The 14,773-nt window shown below is 40.1% G+C and overlaps 1 protein-coding gene and 1 pseudogene across 1 annotated transcript; both read right to left on the bottom strand.

The window, feature by feature from the left end:
• Window positions 1-3,171: 3,171 nt before the first annotated feature.
• Window positions 3,172-4,302, bottom strand: LOC115673969 (uncharacterized; annotated as a pseudogene).
• Window positions 4,303-9,497: 5,195 nt separating this feature from the next.
• LOC115673997 (uncharacterized) lies at window positions 9,498-12,102 on the bottom strand. Its single transcript, XM_030596283.2, has 4 exons — window positions 11,890-12,102; window positions 11,636-11,743; window positions 10,152-10,226; window positions 9,498-9,975 (listed from the first exon to the last, which is right to left on the bottom strand). Exons 1-4 carry the CDS (start codon window positions 12,021-12,023, stop codon window positions 9,741-9,743), a joined length of 552 nt encoding a protein of 183 aa, XP_030452143.1. The 5' UTR covers window positions 12,024-12,102; the 3' UTR covers window positions 9,498-9,740.
• Between the last annotated feature and the right edge of the window lie 2,671 nt (window positions 12,103-14,773).

The following is a 14,773-nucleotide window of genomic DNA, read 5'->3' as shown; positions in this document are numbered from 1 at the left end:
ATAAAATTTCTTTTCAAATTAACTAGATTGCTTATGGCCGATCACATTGAGCTAAATGAACACGAAAAAAATCTTTTAACTGTGCTCAAATGGTTTTACCCTCCTGTTTATTGGAAACGACTCTTTCTCGAAGAGTTGAAAAAAGTTCGAGATAATCCATAAATACATACAGTTGTACTCCTCCATCGTCCATGGACTTTTATGCACAACAATGGCACAATCTCCGATACTCCTACGGTAGTAGGTACTACTACCTACAAGCCCTAGTCACATCTTCAAATTGCACGTGTCTATAATTCGTTCTCTAGTTGCATTGGCTCTGTTGAATATAATTACAGGGAACTCCAGAGGACCCTATGCCAAAAAAATCATATTATCTCAGAAGAAGCATGGGATTACATCACACCCGTTTCATGGGATCACGAATGATCTTCATCTGCAACGAGACAAGCACTCAGAGAATACGATCAGGCACAAGTACAACTCGAATCATCACAAGATCAAAAAATGTCAGACACAGGAGATCCAGCACGAGCATCTCAGGACCTATGGGGTGGACCACTCTCTCAAGATCCCTATGACTATGGACCATTGTCCTTATCCGTTGGAATTGACACCAGTACAAGTTCCTATTATGCTCAAATAAGAAATTGGCCCTAGCTAGTCATGCCTGAAAGAACAAGTCAAAACTAATCTCTTCCAGCCTTTTCTACATATGCATCCTCTTCCTCAAATCAAACGCCAGTCATTACTAAAGACAATTTTAAACAAATTCTGGAATAGAGACAAATAGCAGAACATGAATGTGCAGACAGCTCGGACTATGATTATAACTCTCGATGGAGATAAACCGGTACTATTTTACCTAACCGGCATTGTTCATTGTAACATATAATAGCTGGGTACTGTTTCACCTAACCAACACTATTCATTGTAACATATAAGAGCCTGGTACTGTTTCACCTAACCCTATGAGTGTGTTGAGTGTGTTTTAGATGTATTTTGTTTTATCTGGACCGTCGTCCAACAATGAACTCCCCAGCGCCTATATAAGGCCATGTAATCCTTCAGTTTGAAATAAGAGGGAAAGTTGTAAAATTTCAGAGTTCTTACTTCCATGCCTCTCTAAAAATCCTTTTCTTCAAAGCCTGGCATGATCCTCTAAAAAATGCAACTCGGCCAGTTAAGCATAACATCATCCTGGTAACTCTGAGTGTCTCTATGCTCTGAATTAAATTTCCGAGTAGTTTTGCAGTTAAAATGTAGTCCCTGAAGGGCTTGAACAAGAGGTTCGCCCGTGCGAGATAGCATACTTATTGCAAAACTGACCTTGTTTTCCCTTATTTTCAGCATAGATCTCCTAAATGAAGGCATGTATCTCAAAATGAAGAAGCGATTCTTTAATGCCGCAAATGATATCTCAATAACATTCCTTAGTGAAGAATGTCTATGGTTGAATAATTCTCTTGCAGTTGTTGCCTGCCTCACTCTACCCCTAAAATCATTCAGATGATACCGTTCACCTTTGAAAAGAGTCAAAAATCTCGAAGCTGCAGCATAACCGGAATCTACCACATAGTATTTGCCTATCACAAGGTATTCATATATTGATTATGATTTGCAAATGCAATACACTTATAAAGAAAATTATCCCATGAAGAACAAGCAAATACCCGGTAGTGGTCGAAGAAATTGTAAGCGAGGTGTCTCGAGTGCTGCCGAGAGCACCCGACAATCGTTGGCAGAGCCTTCCCAACCAACATACACAAATGTAAATTTCATATCAAATGAACAAACACACATCACATTCTGAGTGGTAATTCCTTTCTCGCCTCTAAATGGAATCTGATTCGACAGTGGTATAGAAGCATGAACGTAGGTGCCATCAATAGCGCCTATGCAACCCTGTCATTTTAGCAAAGACTAGCATTATACAAGATTATCAACAGAATGTAAATGACAGTGAAGAAGAATGCATGAAAATTCTACCTTAAAGTAAGGAATATATTTAGGATCCATAAGAATCTCTTCTGGGACAACATCAAAGGAAGGTGGTATGATAATCTCGGGAAAAGTGTCAAAAAAGTCCTAAATCTTTTGAATTAGTGCCAATTTAGTTCTAAACATTTTTTTGTGCAAATTTAGTCTTAAACCTTTTACATTGGTACCAATTAAGTCCTAAACCTTTTTTTGATGCCAATTCAATCTTAAACCTTTTGCATTTGTGCCAATTCAGTCCTAAATCTTTTTGTGGTGCCAATTCAGTCCTAAACCTTTTGCATTTGTGCCAATTTAGTCCTCAACATTTTGCATTGGTGCCAATTCAGTCTTTCGACACGTGACTAGCTATTAACAGGAAGGACTGACACGTGAATAGCTATTAACCGAAAGGACTGAATTGGCACTAATGCAAAAGGTTTAGGATTGAATTGGCACCAAAAAAAGGTTTAGGACTGAATTGGCATCAATGCAAAAGGTTTAGGACTGAATTGACACCAATACAAAAGGTTTATGACTCAATTGGCACAAAAAAAAAAGGTTTAGGACTAAATTGGCACCAATACAAAATATTTAGGACTGAATTGGCACAAAAAAAAAGTTTAGGATTAAATTAGCACCAATGCAAAAGGTTTAGGACTTTTTTGACATTTTTCTCCAATAATCTCTCTTGCCATATTCAGAACTGCTTACAACACTTTAGCGAAGTACTTGTTGATAGTTTATCCCAAATGTTGGAATTTCTCACATAAATTTATATTCGAGTTCTTGTGACAAATCATATATAAGAATACCCCATCTTGTTCGTCTACCCTATAGACTATCTTCCAACCAACCTCTTGTCTTCATTAAATCACAAAGGTTGAGAAAAACATGTCTCTCCATTGTAAAAGCTTCATATACTCTATCTGAATATCCATAAAGAATCTTTCTTATCCATTTGGGCCCTGACAATTTACTGTCCCTAATAAGTTCTCTCATTTGCATAGACATGTCCAACGTAACAATACACAACCATGCTATCAGTGTATCAAGTTCAAAATCATCAAAGACCTGTTCAACTGGTTCAACTGATGCTACTGGACCATTATTCACGCTACTTTCACCCCCTCTATATTATCTATGCCATCGCACGAAGAACACAAAAACAACAAATAAGTCAGGAATCAACAATAGCCACAACGTCATCATAGTTGCATAATTAAAAACAAACCAAAGTCATCATAGTTCCATAAATAAAAACAAACCAAAGTCTCTCAAGGACACAAGTCATAAAGTAAAAATAAAGCAAACATGAATCCAAAGCATATTCCTCAACATCTACTTAAAAAGATTCAAGAAGATCACATCTCCTTTCAGGTAAAAATATGATGAAACCCTCTCTCCAGTTGGCACTAAGGCATGCTTGGTTCATAGCTTTGTTGTAAAGATTCTGCTTCAAGTCAGGCATGTCATTTATGATGACAACCACAGCTCCCATGGAGTAGGGGTTCTCGGGTGGGGGGGCATGTGAGGTGACAGAGCGACTTGTTAATTGATCCGCCTTGGACTTGATCATATCTTGAATGGCTTTGCAGGTGCTAGCAATATCAAACATGCTACTCTTTCTCCTCCTCTTGGAATTTGGAGTCCTATCCAATTTGTGCTTCTCGCGAACTTGCGTGGCAGTCACATCAGGTGTAAAGACTCCATTACTAAGTTCGTTCGGATCACCTACCGAAGCACCACCACCATTGTCTTCCCCCTCCGATACCACCAAGTATTCTACATTTCCTACTGCGTAATCCCCAGTAGCATATGTATCGCTGAACACAATACACATATCGGGATATTGAGGAAACCCATCCTTCCGGAATTTAGCCCATTCAATGTTATCCTGCACTTTCCAAAACAGTGACATACGTCAGCAACATAATTGAAGCATACATCCACAATAAGAACAAAATGACCCAAGTAAAGTGATACATTGATGTGATCTTTCCATACACTTGGATCCTCCACAATAACCGTTTTGTTAATATTATCCCATCCAAATCCAGATTGTGAAAGAAGCTTCTTATAACTCTCATATTGTCTCCTCAATTTGTTTGCCCTGTTCTTCAGCTGAACTCCAGTAAACTGGAGTGTTGTTTGTTTATTGAATTCAGTAACTATGTTATTCCACCCTACTTTGTTATAGGTAGTGGTGGTGCGCTTTCCCTTTTTTACCTCTTCTACCATCAAGCTTACAAGCAAATTGGTTAAAGGCTCAATTCACTTTGCCATAAATGCCTCTTTTTGGGATGCCATTTAACCTTAATTGGTTGAACATTAAATGAGCTATATCATACGGTGTACCAATTCAAATGCAGAAGATTTGATGTCAAGATCCACATATCATATTGTGCAAGCAAGCATATATCGCAAGCATATATCATCCTCATCGAGTTTAGGGTGAGAGGAAATGTAACATGGAGTTACCTAAAAAATTGAAAGAAGTCTTAAAAATCGATTTCTCTGTTTTTATAAATCGATTTCTCTGTTTTTTTTTTCCTTTCAATAAATCTAGAACCATAAGTCAAACAATTCAAGCTTCAAGAAATCATTTTCCTTGTCTTGCAGCTTCAGGCTACTGCCATTCCATCTTCACAAATGCAAACAACAATAAGCAACACCAAAACTTTTAAACCTCAAAACCAGCAAGCATTTGAAAACAAGCATCTCAGGATTTCATCCCATCTAGATCACTGTAAATCATGCAGAGCCTCCATTTCCACAAATGAAGCAGGCATCCAAGCGTTTGCATATTGTTGGTTTCGACAACTAATATTTGGGACGATGGATTGGGTGTCTATGACATTGCAATTTGCCACAACTCAGGGCATCACGAGAAGGAAGGGAAGAACAAGCCAGATTTGTCTCATGCCCACAATTAATTCCAGTAATATCCATACCACTTTCTAGTAACCATCCCATATCATCAAACGAAAACGAGAAGCTTTTGACGCAGACCCCGTCTTACGAAAGAAAAGATCGAAGTTCCTGAGCAGAAATCAAAACACATCACACAGCCAACCTTCCAAAAGTTGGAAACTTCCCAAAACTCCAGCCAAGGCAAGCCACCATAAGATAAGAAACCCAGGACTAAAGCAAACCAGAGAATTAAACCACATATACAGATCGAGAAACACAACAACCAGACCCAACCGATCCACGCACTCGAATCATGCATGAGACATTCAACAAGCCATTCTCAGCGAGAAGCAAAGGATCCGTCATCAACCACGCAGCTGAGCCTCAGTTCGCTCCAACAGACGACCAAACAGCCCATATATCAGCAACACAAGCACACCCACAAAAGCTATCGAAACCAAAACTGGACAAAAGCCCACGACTTTCACACACCCGGAGAAACATACACAACATTCAGAATCGCATCAGACCGAAGCCAATCTACCCAAGAAACAACACAAACCAAAAATAGCGCGTCGAACCCAAAAAGATTGCGACTTCCGGATCTAGAATCGAATCGAAAAGCGAAAACCCGGCGCGGGATCGGAGCTTACGCGGAGCAAGAGACAGAGGAGAACCGAAGCCGACCTCCTCGATCACGGCAGCCCTGGCTTCCTCTCGACCGGAGCGAGCGAGCAAGACGGCAAGAGAGAGAGGAAGAGAGAGAGAGATTTAAAATGCATATGAAATGAGAGAAGACGGGGCCAAATTTAGAAAGAGATGTGTTTTGAAAGAGAAGACAAGTTTTTTTAGAAATGATTTTCATTTCTCGTCTAAAAATAGAAATTTTTTTTTTCTAATTTTTGGTCTAGAACTAGTTCTGGAACAAAAAGTTATTCCAGAAATAAAAAAATGAAATTGCGTTACCAAACGGGTTTTTATTCCAAACCTGATCCTGGAACAGAAAATTAGTTCTAGACAAAAACAGAATGGTTATCATGCGCGCCCATTTGAGACTATCATAATTACTTCCGGCCATTATTTGAGATTGACATGGCTTTGATATAAGATTCTCTTCGGACTCTTTTTTGAAAAAATGATGGTATTTTAGATTCTTATTTGAAATTTTTCCTATTTTCCTTTGTAAAAGATTGGAATATGTTTTTTACATAAGTAAATACAATTATATATATGTATATATTATCCTTTAAATTGTTTACAATTTCATATAAAATTTCTTCTTATGTATTATTTCAAAACAAAAGTGCTCGATAACAATTAAAAGTTCTTCATTGTCGTTATTATACATGACAATGGGGGGTTATAGAGGCAGTCAATGAGGTTGTTGTAATAATGAGAGAAAATAGTAAAAATTATCCAAGAAAACACTTAATAGGAAGAGTGACATTGCTAATTTGCATATTAAAACCACGAAAAGCCCTAAACTGGTACGCTTGTGACAAATTTATTCCTCAAACTAATTTTTTGACCACTAAAAACCCAAAAACGGTACACCCGTGATAATTTTACCCTCTGTTAGTTTCCTTTAAATATTACCGTCAAATTTTTGAGTTGGATAGCACGCAATAGTTAACGGGTATATCAGTTTGGGGTTTTACCCTACATTTGTCACAGGTGTACCAATTTGTGGTTTTTCGTTGTGTTAAATTGTAAATTTGTCATGAATCTAACAGTTTGGGATTTTGATGGTAAAAAAATTAGTTTAAGGTAAATTTATCACATGTGTATAAATTTGAGGTTTTTAGTGATCAAAAAATTAGTTTGGGGTAAATTTGTCACATATGCACCAGTTTAGAATTTTTTGTGGTATGAACCCTAACCTTTACAAGGAAGGTCCATGGGCCATTACTAAGTTACCAATAATATCTTGATTTTACCTCTCAAACCGAACTTCTTTTAAGTTTTGCAATTCAGACCAATAATCAATTTAGAATATCAACGGATTAATGATTTTATCGCCCTCAAATTTAATAGTGGATTACTATAAGTTTTACAGTTTGCTCCGTTCATTCGCTCGCAACTTGTTGGTAATGTGCTAATAAGCAGGTTGTTAAGTTAGAGCGCGAATGACAACCATTTTGTTCCATAAATTGATTTTTCTATTTCTATTCCATGAACGAGTTTCTGAGCAAAAATATGCATATGATAACAATACAAAATTTCTATTTCTGAAATAAAAATTAATTTGATAATGACACAAAATTTCTCCCTCCCGAGCGGCCGGCGAGCGAGAGGCGGTGGACGGCGGGCGATGGCGGGAGGCGACCAGCAACGGGAGGCAAGTGGCGACAGGAGGTGGCCGGTATTGGGCGGCGGAGGACGACGGTAGACGGCGGCAGAGGACGGCGACGGGAGGCGAGCGGCGGCTAGAGATGGCCAACATTGGGCGGCGGAGGAGGATGGCGTCTGGCGGTGGAGGATGACAATGGGAGGCAGCCGGCGGGTGGGCGGCGGTGAGAGGTGGGCAATGTTGGGCGGCGGCGGGAGGTGGGTGATATTGGGCGGCGACGGGAGGCGGGTGGCGATGGGAGGTGGCTGGTGTTGGGCGGCGACGGGAGGCAGCAGCCAACAATGGGAGGTGATCGACATTGGGCGGCGAAGAAAGGCAGACGGCGGGAGGTGGCTGACAGTGGACGGCGACGAATGACGACCAGCAGGCGACTGATGACAACGACTGGTGGCGGTGGGAGGCGACCGACGGCAACGGTGGGGCGGCGGGTGGGCGGCCGGCTAGTAGTGAGGGCAAGTGATGAGAAGAGTTTTTATTTCTCATTTCTTTTCCAAAAATAGAAAAGTAAAAAAAATTTACTTCTGATTTCTGTTCCAAACCTATTTCTGGAGTAGAAATTTGTTTCAGAAATAGAAAAATGAAATTGCGTTACAAATAGATTTCTGTTCTAAACCTGTTTTTGGGAACAGAAAAATAGAAAAACAGAAAAACAGAATAGTTATCATGCGAGCCTTTACTAATTTCATTTGGCAATGACAAACCAAATAGATAGGTTGACAACTTACCATCGACAAATGTTGGCAAATCTCACTCGATTGGTTGGTAACTTACTTGCCCAAAATTTACCATCCATTAATAAGTTACAAATTACAGTGGTTAGTTATCAAGGCCCCGTTTGGTTCAGCTTTGGGATTGGGCTTTTGGCTTCGAAAGCCCCTTCCCAAAATGCTGAACCGTTTGGTTCAGCTTTCCGAGTCCGAAAAGCCGAAAGCTAGCATTTGGAATGCTAAAAGCCCAAAGCTGGTCCGGACCAGTTTTGGGCTTTCGGCATTCCACAAATGTTAAAGCCTTTTTTTCTCTTCGCAAATTGCCCTCACTCAAATTTCAATATATCGGTTTTGCCCCTGTTACTGTTCATCTTCTTCACCGCGAGGGTGGCCCGTGAGGGTGGTCGACGAAGGGCCGGCGAGGGGCCGGCGAGAGCGGATCTGGCCGGCGAAGGGCCAGCGAGGTCGCCCGACCCAGGCGAAGGCCACCTGGGGTCGGGCGACCGCCCAGGCGCCGTCGCTTGGGTTGCGCGACCTCAGGCGACGTCGGCCTGGGTCGCGACCCAGGTGACGGTGTCTGGGCGGTCGCCCGACCCCAGGTGGCCTTCGCCTGGGTCGGGCGACCTCGCCGACCCTTCGCTGGCCAGATCCGCCCTCGCCGGTCACATTTTGGTGAAGAAGATGAACAGTAACAAGGGCAAAACAGGAATATTAAAAATAAAAATTGCCAAAACCCTTTGCAAAAAAAAATTTGCCAAACATTACTTAGGCCAAAATAGCTTCACAAAATTTTTTTTACCAAACGCCACTTACATTTTCCCAAGTGGTTTTCACCTAAAAGTATTTGCATTCCCCCAAATAGCATTTGAAAAGCCGAACCAAACGGGCGCTAACTCAATGGTATGATCTTGGGATATTTACAAGTAAGGTTGACAACTTACTATTAAATTGAACGGCCATAAATTTCTTACTTGATAGTCTGGTCGGTAACTTACCACTATAAAAGCGAGGCCAATTGGTACGGTAAGTTAGTAAGTTTTTTTTCAGGTACGTTACTAATTTCGATGGTAAGATCCTATTTTCCATGGCAATTTTTTTAATAAGCTAGATAACTTACTATTAAACTTGTCCTTCGTAAATTCCTCAAATTTTGTTGATAACTTACTATAATGTCGGAAGCCTTTCGAATTTAGGTTAGTAATTATATATAAGAGTTGATAAATTCGTTACATTGGTAAGCTATACAAATAAAAATTAGTAGAAAAATTCGTAATTTTCAAACCATCAAAGAAAGTTAACTATTTGATAAAAGTGTTCATATTTGATCGACAAGTTACCAGGGAAAGAGGTCTCGAAAGAGGAAAACACTACTTCTAGCTTCGGCTAGGCGTAACAGCCTTAGAAATTTCCTCTAAAACAGCCAAGACTTGAAAAGTCCCTCAGGCGAAAAAATGCAAAACACCAGTAGGCTTCCTTGTATTTTGCATAAGTTGTTTCAAGCATGCGTTTCCAGCAAAGGCGTTCAATCCATGAATCCACTCACAAACATGTAAATTTCAATGCAGCAGAAACTCATTTGCCTATTGTGAACTTGGCCATCGCGAAATGAGTAACAAAAATTAGCTGGAGCTTCTGATGACTACCACCTTTTTCATTTTGTTTCCCAACTCCCATTACATCAAAACAGTGCAAAGCAAGCCATCCGAATTTTGAATATGAACCTATGAATGTGGTATGAACGTCGGTGTGAGCTGGCTAAACTGTATGCAAACACAGTGCCTCCAGCACACAGCTTAGCAGTTCATTGCATCGTAATCGTCTAACTTCTCGTTGTACTGGAGGACCTTTCTCTTTATCTTCGACGTATCTACCCACGTCACGAAATCTTCCATATTCCTCGTCACGAGGAAAGCTGGATCTGTAACCGTATCAGGACCAACTCGGATGTGACCTTGCTCGATATATGTAACTGCTTCCTTCAGGTGCTCTGCAAATTTCAAACGCACGAGCACTGTCGAAAGCCTCCGTCTGAGAGCAAAACAGACGCGCAAACCTGGTGAGTGCTTGATAAATTACCAAAAGGAGCAAAACTTTGTGTCCGCACAGAAAGAATGTGGGATGGAAGGGTTGGATTGTATCAACATTTTCCATACCATTGATAATCAGTTGGTATGACTCACATAACATTGCAAAAATGCACTCACCTACAAAAGGATGAAACTGATAAGTGATCACACAATGCCAAGCTTTTTCGCGTCGGTATTACTCCCATGTTGTACCTGTTGTACAACAGCAATAGTTTCAGCAAATTCAAAAATCTTCCAGTATTGCATCAACTGCTCTGATCAGAGGAAAAAACCGAGCATATACACATTTAAATGGCTCGTGGTGAACAATCTTAGAGCTCATAAAAGCTGTTTCAGGATGGAAGGGAAGTTGTTAAACAAAGAAAACCAGACGGGCAATTATGGACAAAGCTGCACTTCATTTAGCATTGTAATGATCTAAGAAACTGAGCAGCTGATGAGTTACTTCTAACCATTGTTTTAAGGTTACTGATTACAAAAAGACCTTCTGAAGCACAAAGTGTGCAGACAAACACCCAGCACACATTCTCAAGCTACCTGAACCACTTGATGGATATGATATGCCTGAATGTCCTTAATTGGAAACAGAGGAGATAAGGACTCAGATTAAAGACTTGCAGATTGGCAAACACTAATGTCTAAACACGAACCTAGGAGAAGCTTGTGGTAATCAAGTCTGGTCAAAATATACATCTAAACACAGGATTAGTCTGATATAGTTGTAAACCAAGTAACAGTCCTAAAGGAATTTGATTGACTGCTATTACTTCTAACTAAAATTAGGAATTTGGTTGGCCCTCCCTTCATGGTCTTGAAAATATTTAATTTGTTCATGATTCATATTATACAAGAAGACTAGATCCAGCAGTCCCAGATCATGACCATAGTTCAACTATAAGCAACGGTTTATAGATGCTACCACATGTGTCCAGATAATCACCTCCACTCCACTCCATCCAATCAATCATCAACTGCTTTATCTACATGTGGTTTTGACAAGTACTTGATATTTCATATCCTCTGGCATTCACAAGAATTTCAAAGGATATTTGGGTGGGCGGAGAGTCCTAGCTTGGACACAGGTAGCTTGGGAAAATCAAAGCAGGAAATCAGCAAATGCGGAAGAATGAAGATGTTTAATTGCTACGTAGACGAGGCCTCGCCAAGTAACAGCTATAGCCACATCTAACTCGACGTCAATCTTTCCAGGGAAAACTCCAGTTTACGCATGAAGTTGTTCTTGTAGCACATCATGCGAAAGATTAAGATCAAACAAAGTAGCAAAACCAAAACTACGCCATTTCTTGTCCATCCTAACCCTTCCCATAAGTCATCCCCTAAAGCAAATAGCTTTGTTCAAAAGTAAACCTGCCAACAAACCCTCATGTAAAACAATCACACAATCAACACTCTGATCACCATTAAAACAAGAAATCCAAAAACCAGTGTTCTAATTGAGGTAGTTTCCCCATCTCCAATTCAAACAATTCCCTTCCCAAAAGAAGTTTCAATCAAACTCCCCATAAACAGAACTTTCACTTCAGTTTAGCCCATAGTGACAAACATAAGGCGAACATAAAAAAGGAGGAACAAGAACTCACAACTTCTCGAGAAGCGAATCCGTCATCTCGACACGAAAAGGGTCTCTCGGGTCCATCTGCTTCAGTATGTTGACCAGCTTCTGCACCATCCTGCACAAGCTCGAGTACCTTTTTCCCCCCCACCACCACAACAAAACCATCGCCAAATTCGAATGAGACCCAACATTTTCGCGGCGAAATCGGAACGAAATGCGGCGCAAGCACAACATAATGGGCATGCAGAGATAAAGGGTGGGTAGATGAGAGGGTTATACTTCTTGTAATCGTCTCGACCGGTGACGTGATAGCGGCGCATGACCTGAGCTTCCCTGTGGCCGCCTTCCCTCTTCCATTCCAGGAAGTTGACCTTCTTCAGCAGCTTCTTCTCGTGGAACTTGAGCTTCCTCATGGCTCACCACAACTCGACACACGCCAGAGGGACGAGAGAGACAGAGACGGAGAGACGCAGGGAGAGACGGAGAGAGATTGAGCAGAACATACAAAACCTAGGAGGACACGAACTCGGTGGGCTATGGCCTATGAGGCCCATCAGAATTATGGGCCGGGCCGGGTCGGGTCGGGTCGGGTCCCGCCCCGGTTAAATCTGATCGAATCAAAATTTAAGGGTTAAAGTACAGATGATATATCCTTAAAGTTACAGCAGTTATGCGATATGGCGCTCTAACTTTTATAATTTGTTCAATCAACTCTTGTAACTTTCTGCATTATGCGATTTGATCCCTTTAAGTTTTATTTAGTGCAATTGAATCCTGTAGCTTTCTTAACGTTTGTAATCGAATCACTTGGTCGGGTACTGTAACTAAACAGTCGGATTAATTAGTGACGTGGCATTGCTTGTGTGATAGAAAATGACGCGTCTTGCTAGTTTGTCGCTAAATGAGCAAAAAAAAAAAACGGGAAAAATGAGAAAAAAAGAAATTGTGATTTGGCATTTATAATTGCCGTGGGTAAACGAGACACTTGATTACCCAAATCAAGGGAGTTAAAGAGGATTTGATTGGCCAAAGTAAAACTTAGAAGACCAAATTGAACAAATTCAGAAAATTAGAGGACTTGATTGCACAAAATAAAAAAGTCATCAGATGATGAAATTGTAGTTACACTAAAACTTGGAGGACTAGATATGTAATTGATCCAAATTATAATAAGTTGATGGTACTTTTTGTAAGCTAAAGAAGCCGATGAAACATTTCCGCCTAAACTTAGATCGATGTAAAATTTAGTGAATCTACAATTAAGTTATCGAAGGTGCACCTGCATTTGACCTTATTTTTTATTTAATTAAAATCTTGCAACTCGCGCACATTAACTTTTTTTAGTTTGAAAAACTTTTTGTTTCGCCGAAAATGATTTCCAAAATACCTTTCACTGAAGTTGGCTCTTCGGCTTTTTTGTGTGAGTTGGGTTTCGTGGCGGTCCGGAAAGTAACAACTAAGGATAAAGTAAACAAGGAGTACGAATAAAAGAATAAAGGTAATGCGAATATGAAAGATAACTTGCGAAATTTAAAAAACGCTGTCGCGTATCCTTTACAATATTGCTTAGTCGGCTAGTTGATCCGAGCTCTTCCAATATTCGATTCATGAACCGTACGTATTGCTGTTGTATCTAAGTGTCTTTACCCCCACCGAGGCTAATCTTCTTGTACTTCGGACCTGCACACCAGACACGCCTCGGAATTTATCGCGGAGGACCTTCGGATGATTAATTAAGGCTCGGTTTGTTTCATGAAAAATGAGTGATTTGAAGAAGATTTTGCTAGAAATGATCGCTTGTGTCGCTTGAAATAATTAGTCAAAAAAATGTTCTCGTTATCGATAACAATTTATGTCTAAATTTTTTCGCGGACGATAAAAATATTTTCTAACCATATTTTTAAGGAAATATTTTTCAAATTATTTATTTTCCGCACAAAGGACTCTAAGGGCACGAATGATAGCCATTATGTTTTCCTGTTTTTCTATTTTTTTTTTTGGTTTCCGGGAATAGGTTTGGAACAGAAATCCGTTTGGTAAAATAATTTTATTATTCTATTTCCGGGACAAATTTTTAGCCTAGAAATAGGTTTGGAACAGAAATGAGAAGTTAAAATGTTCTATTTTTCTATTTCTGAAATAGAAACAGAAATAACAACTCTGTTTTATTGCTCGTCCTCATTGCCCGCCACTGCCCCCGGCAGCCGCTCGTTGCCACTGCTCGCCGGCTGTCCAGCTTTGCCCGTCGCCATCAACTGGCTACCGCAAAACAAAAATTTAAGAATAACCTATCAAACAAATTTCTATTCCAAGAATAGGAATTTTGTGCCGTTATCGAACGCTACTTTTTGCTCAGAAACTCATCCGGAGAATAGAAATAGAGGAAGAGAAATTTTATCATTCGCGTCCTAAATAAACAACTTCGTTCGGTCTTCCGACTTTCTGTCCTCGAATGTTGGGAATTATACGACTCCGTCCAATAAAATAAATCCAATGGCAGATAAACTTAGGAACATAGCTGAGGTTCGCCCTTCGATTCTGAGCTGACTCCATACAGTCTGTACGTTTTAAGCCTACATCACTTGTTTATTTGGGAAGATTACCTTTGAAGTGATCTAGGCATGGTTAAATCTTAGGGAAAATTGCACGGACAGCAAATGGTTGCGGGGGAGCATACCCTTACTTTAACATAAAAATAGGATTTTTTTTTTTAGGCGAGCGCACCTCGACACGTGGCCATGTAATCGAAGATTTTGTTGGTGATGGGCCCGGAGTCCAGTGCCCCGTCCTGTTCGGGGTAAATTGGATACAAGTAAAGGGGAAACGGGCCATCAGCGGATCAGGGATTCACGCGAGGCGAGGCATGACCTTGCCCCACACTACGAAACTACTTTTAAAATTGGATGTTATAAAAAAAATCATAAATTTATTGTATTTATGCCAATTCAGTCATAAACCTTTCGATTTATCAAATTTAGTCATAAGCCTTTTAATAATTTGTCAATTTAGTAATATGTACATGTACTCGAAGCCTGCCTATCTTATACATGATATTTAGAGCCCAGTATCGTGTCCTTCTCCTTTCCCTCTTTATTATTTCTATTGATATTTCTTTAAAAAAACCATAGAAGAATATGTAAAACCTAAGAATTGTCCAATATCA

Source organism: Syzygium oleosum, unplaced genomic scaffold (assembly GCF_021117445.2).
Source record: "Syzygium oleosum isolate NSW1041296 unplaced genomic scaffold, Sole_v2.1 Sole_v2.19, whole genome shotgun sequence".
NCBI classification, from domain to species: Eukaryota; Viridiplantae; Streptophyta; class Magnoliopsida; order Myrtales; family Myrtaceae; genus Syzygium; species Syzygium oleosum.
Note: the sequence above shows the minus strand (reverse complement) of the source record. Positions and strands in the feature narration are given on the sequence as shown.

Excerpts from the sequence above, each read along its gene's own strand:
- LOC115673997 (XM_030596283.2), bottom strand. The coding sequence starts at position 12,023 with ATGAGGAAGCTCAAGTTCCACGAGAAGAAGCTGCTGAAGAAGGTCAAC. Across the intron at positions 10,227-11,635 it reads GATTCGCTTCTCGAGAAGTT|GTACAACATGGGAGTAATAC; the intron begins GTGAGTTCTTGT and ends GTTGTACAACAG. Across the intron at positions 9,976-10,151 it reads TCAGTTTCATCCTTTTGTAG|ACGGAGGCTTTCGACAGTGC; the intron begins GTGAGTGCATTT and ends TTTTGCTCTCAG.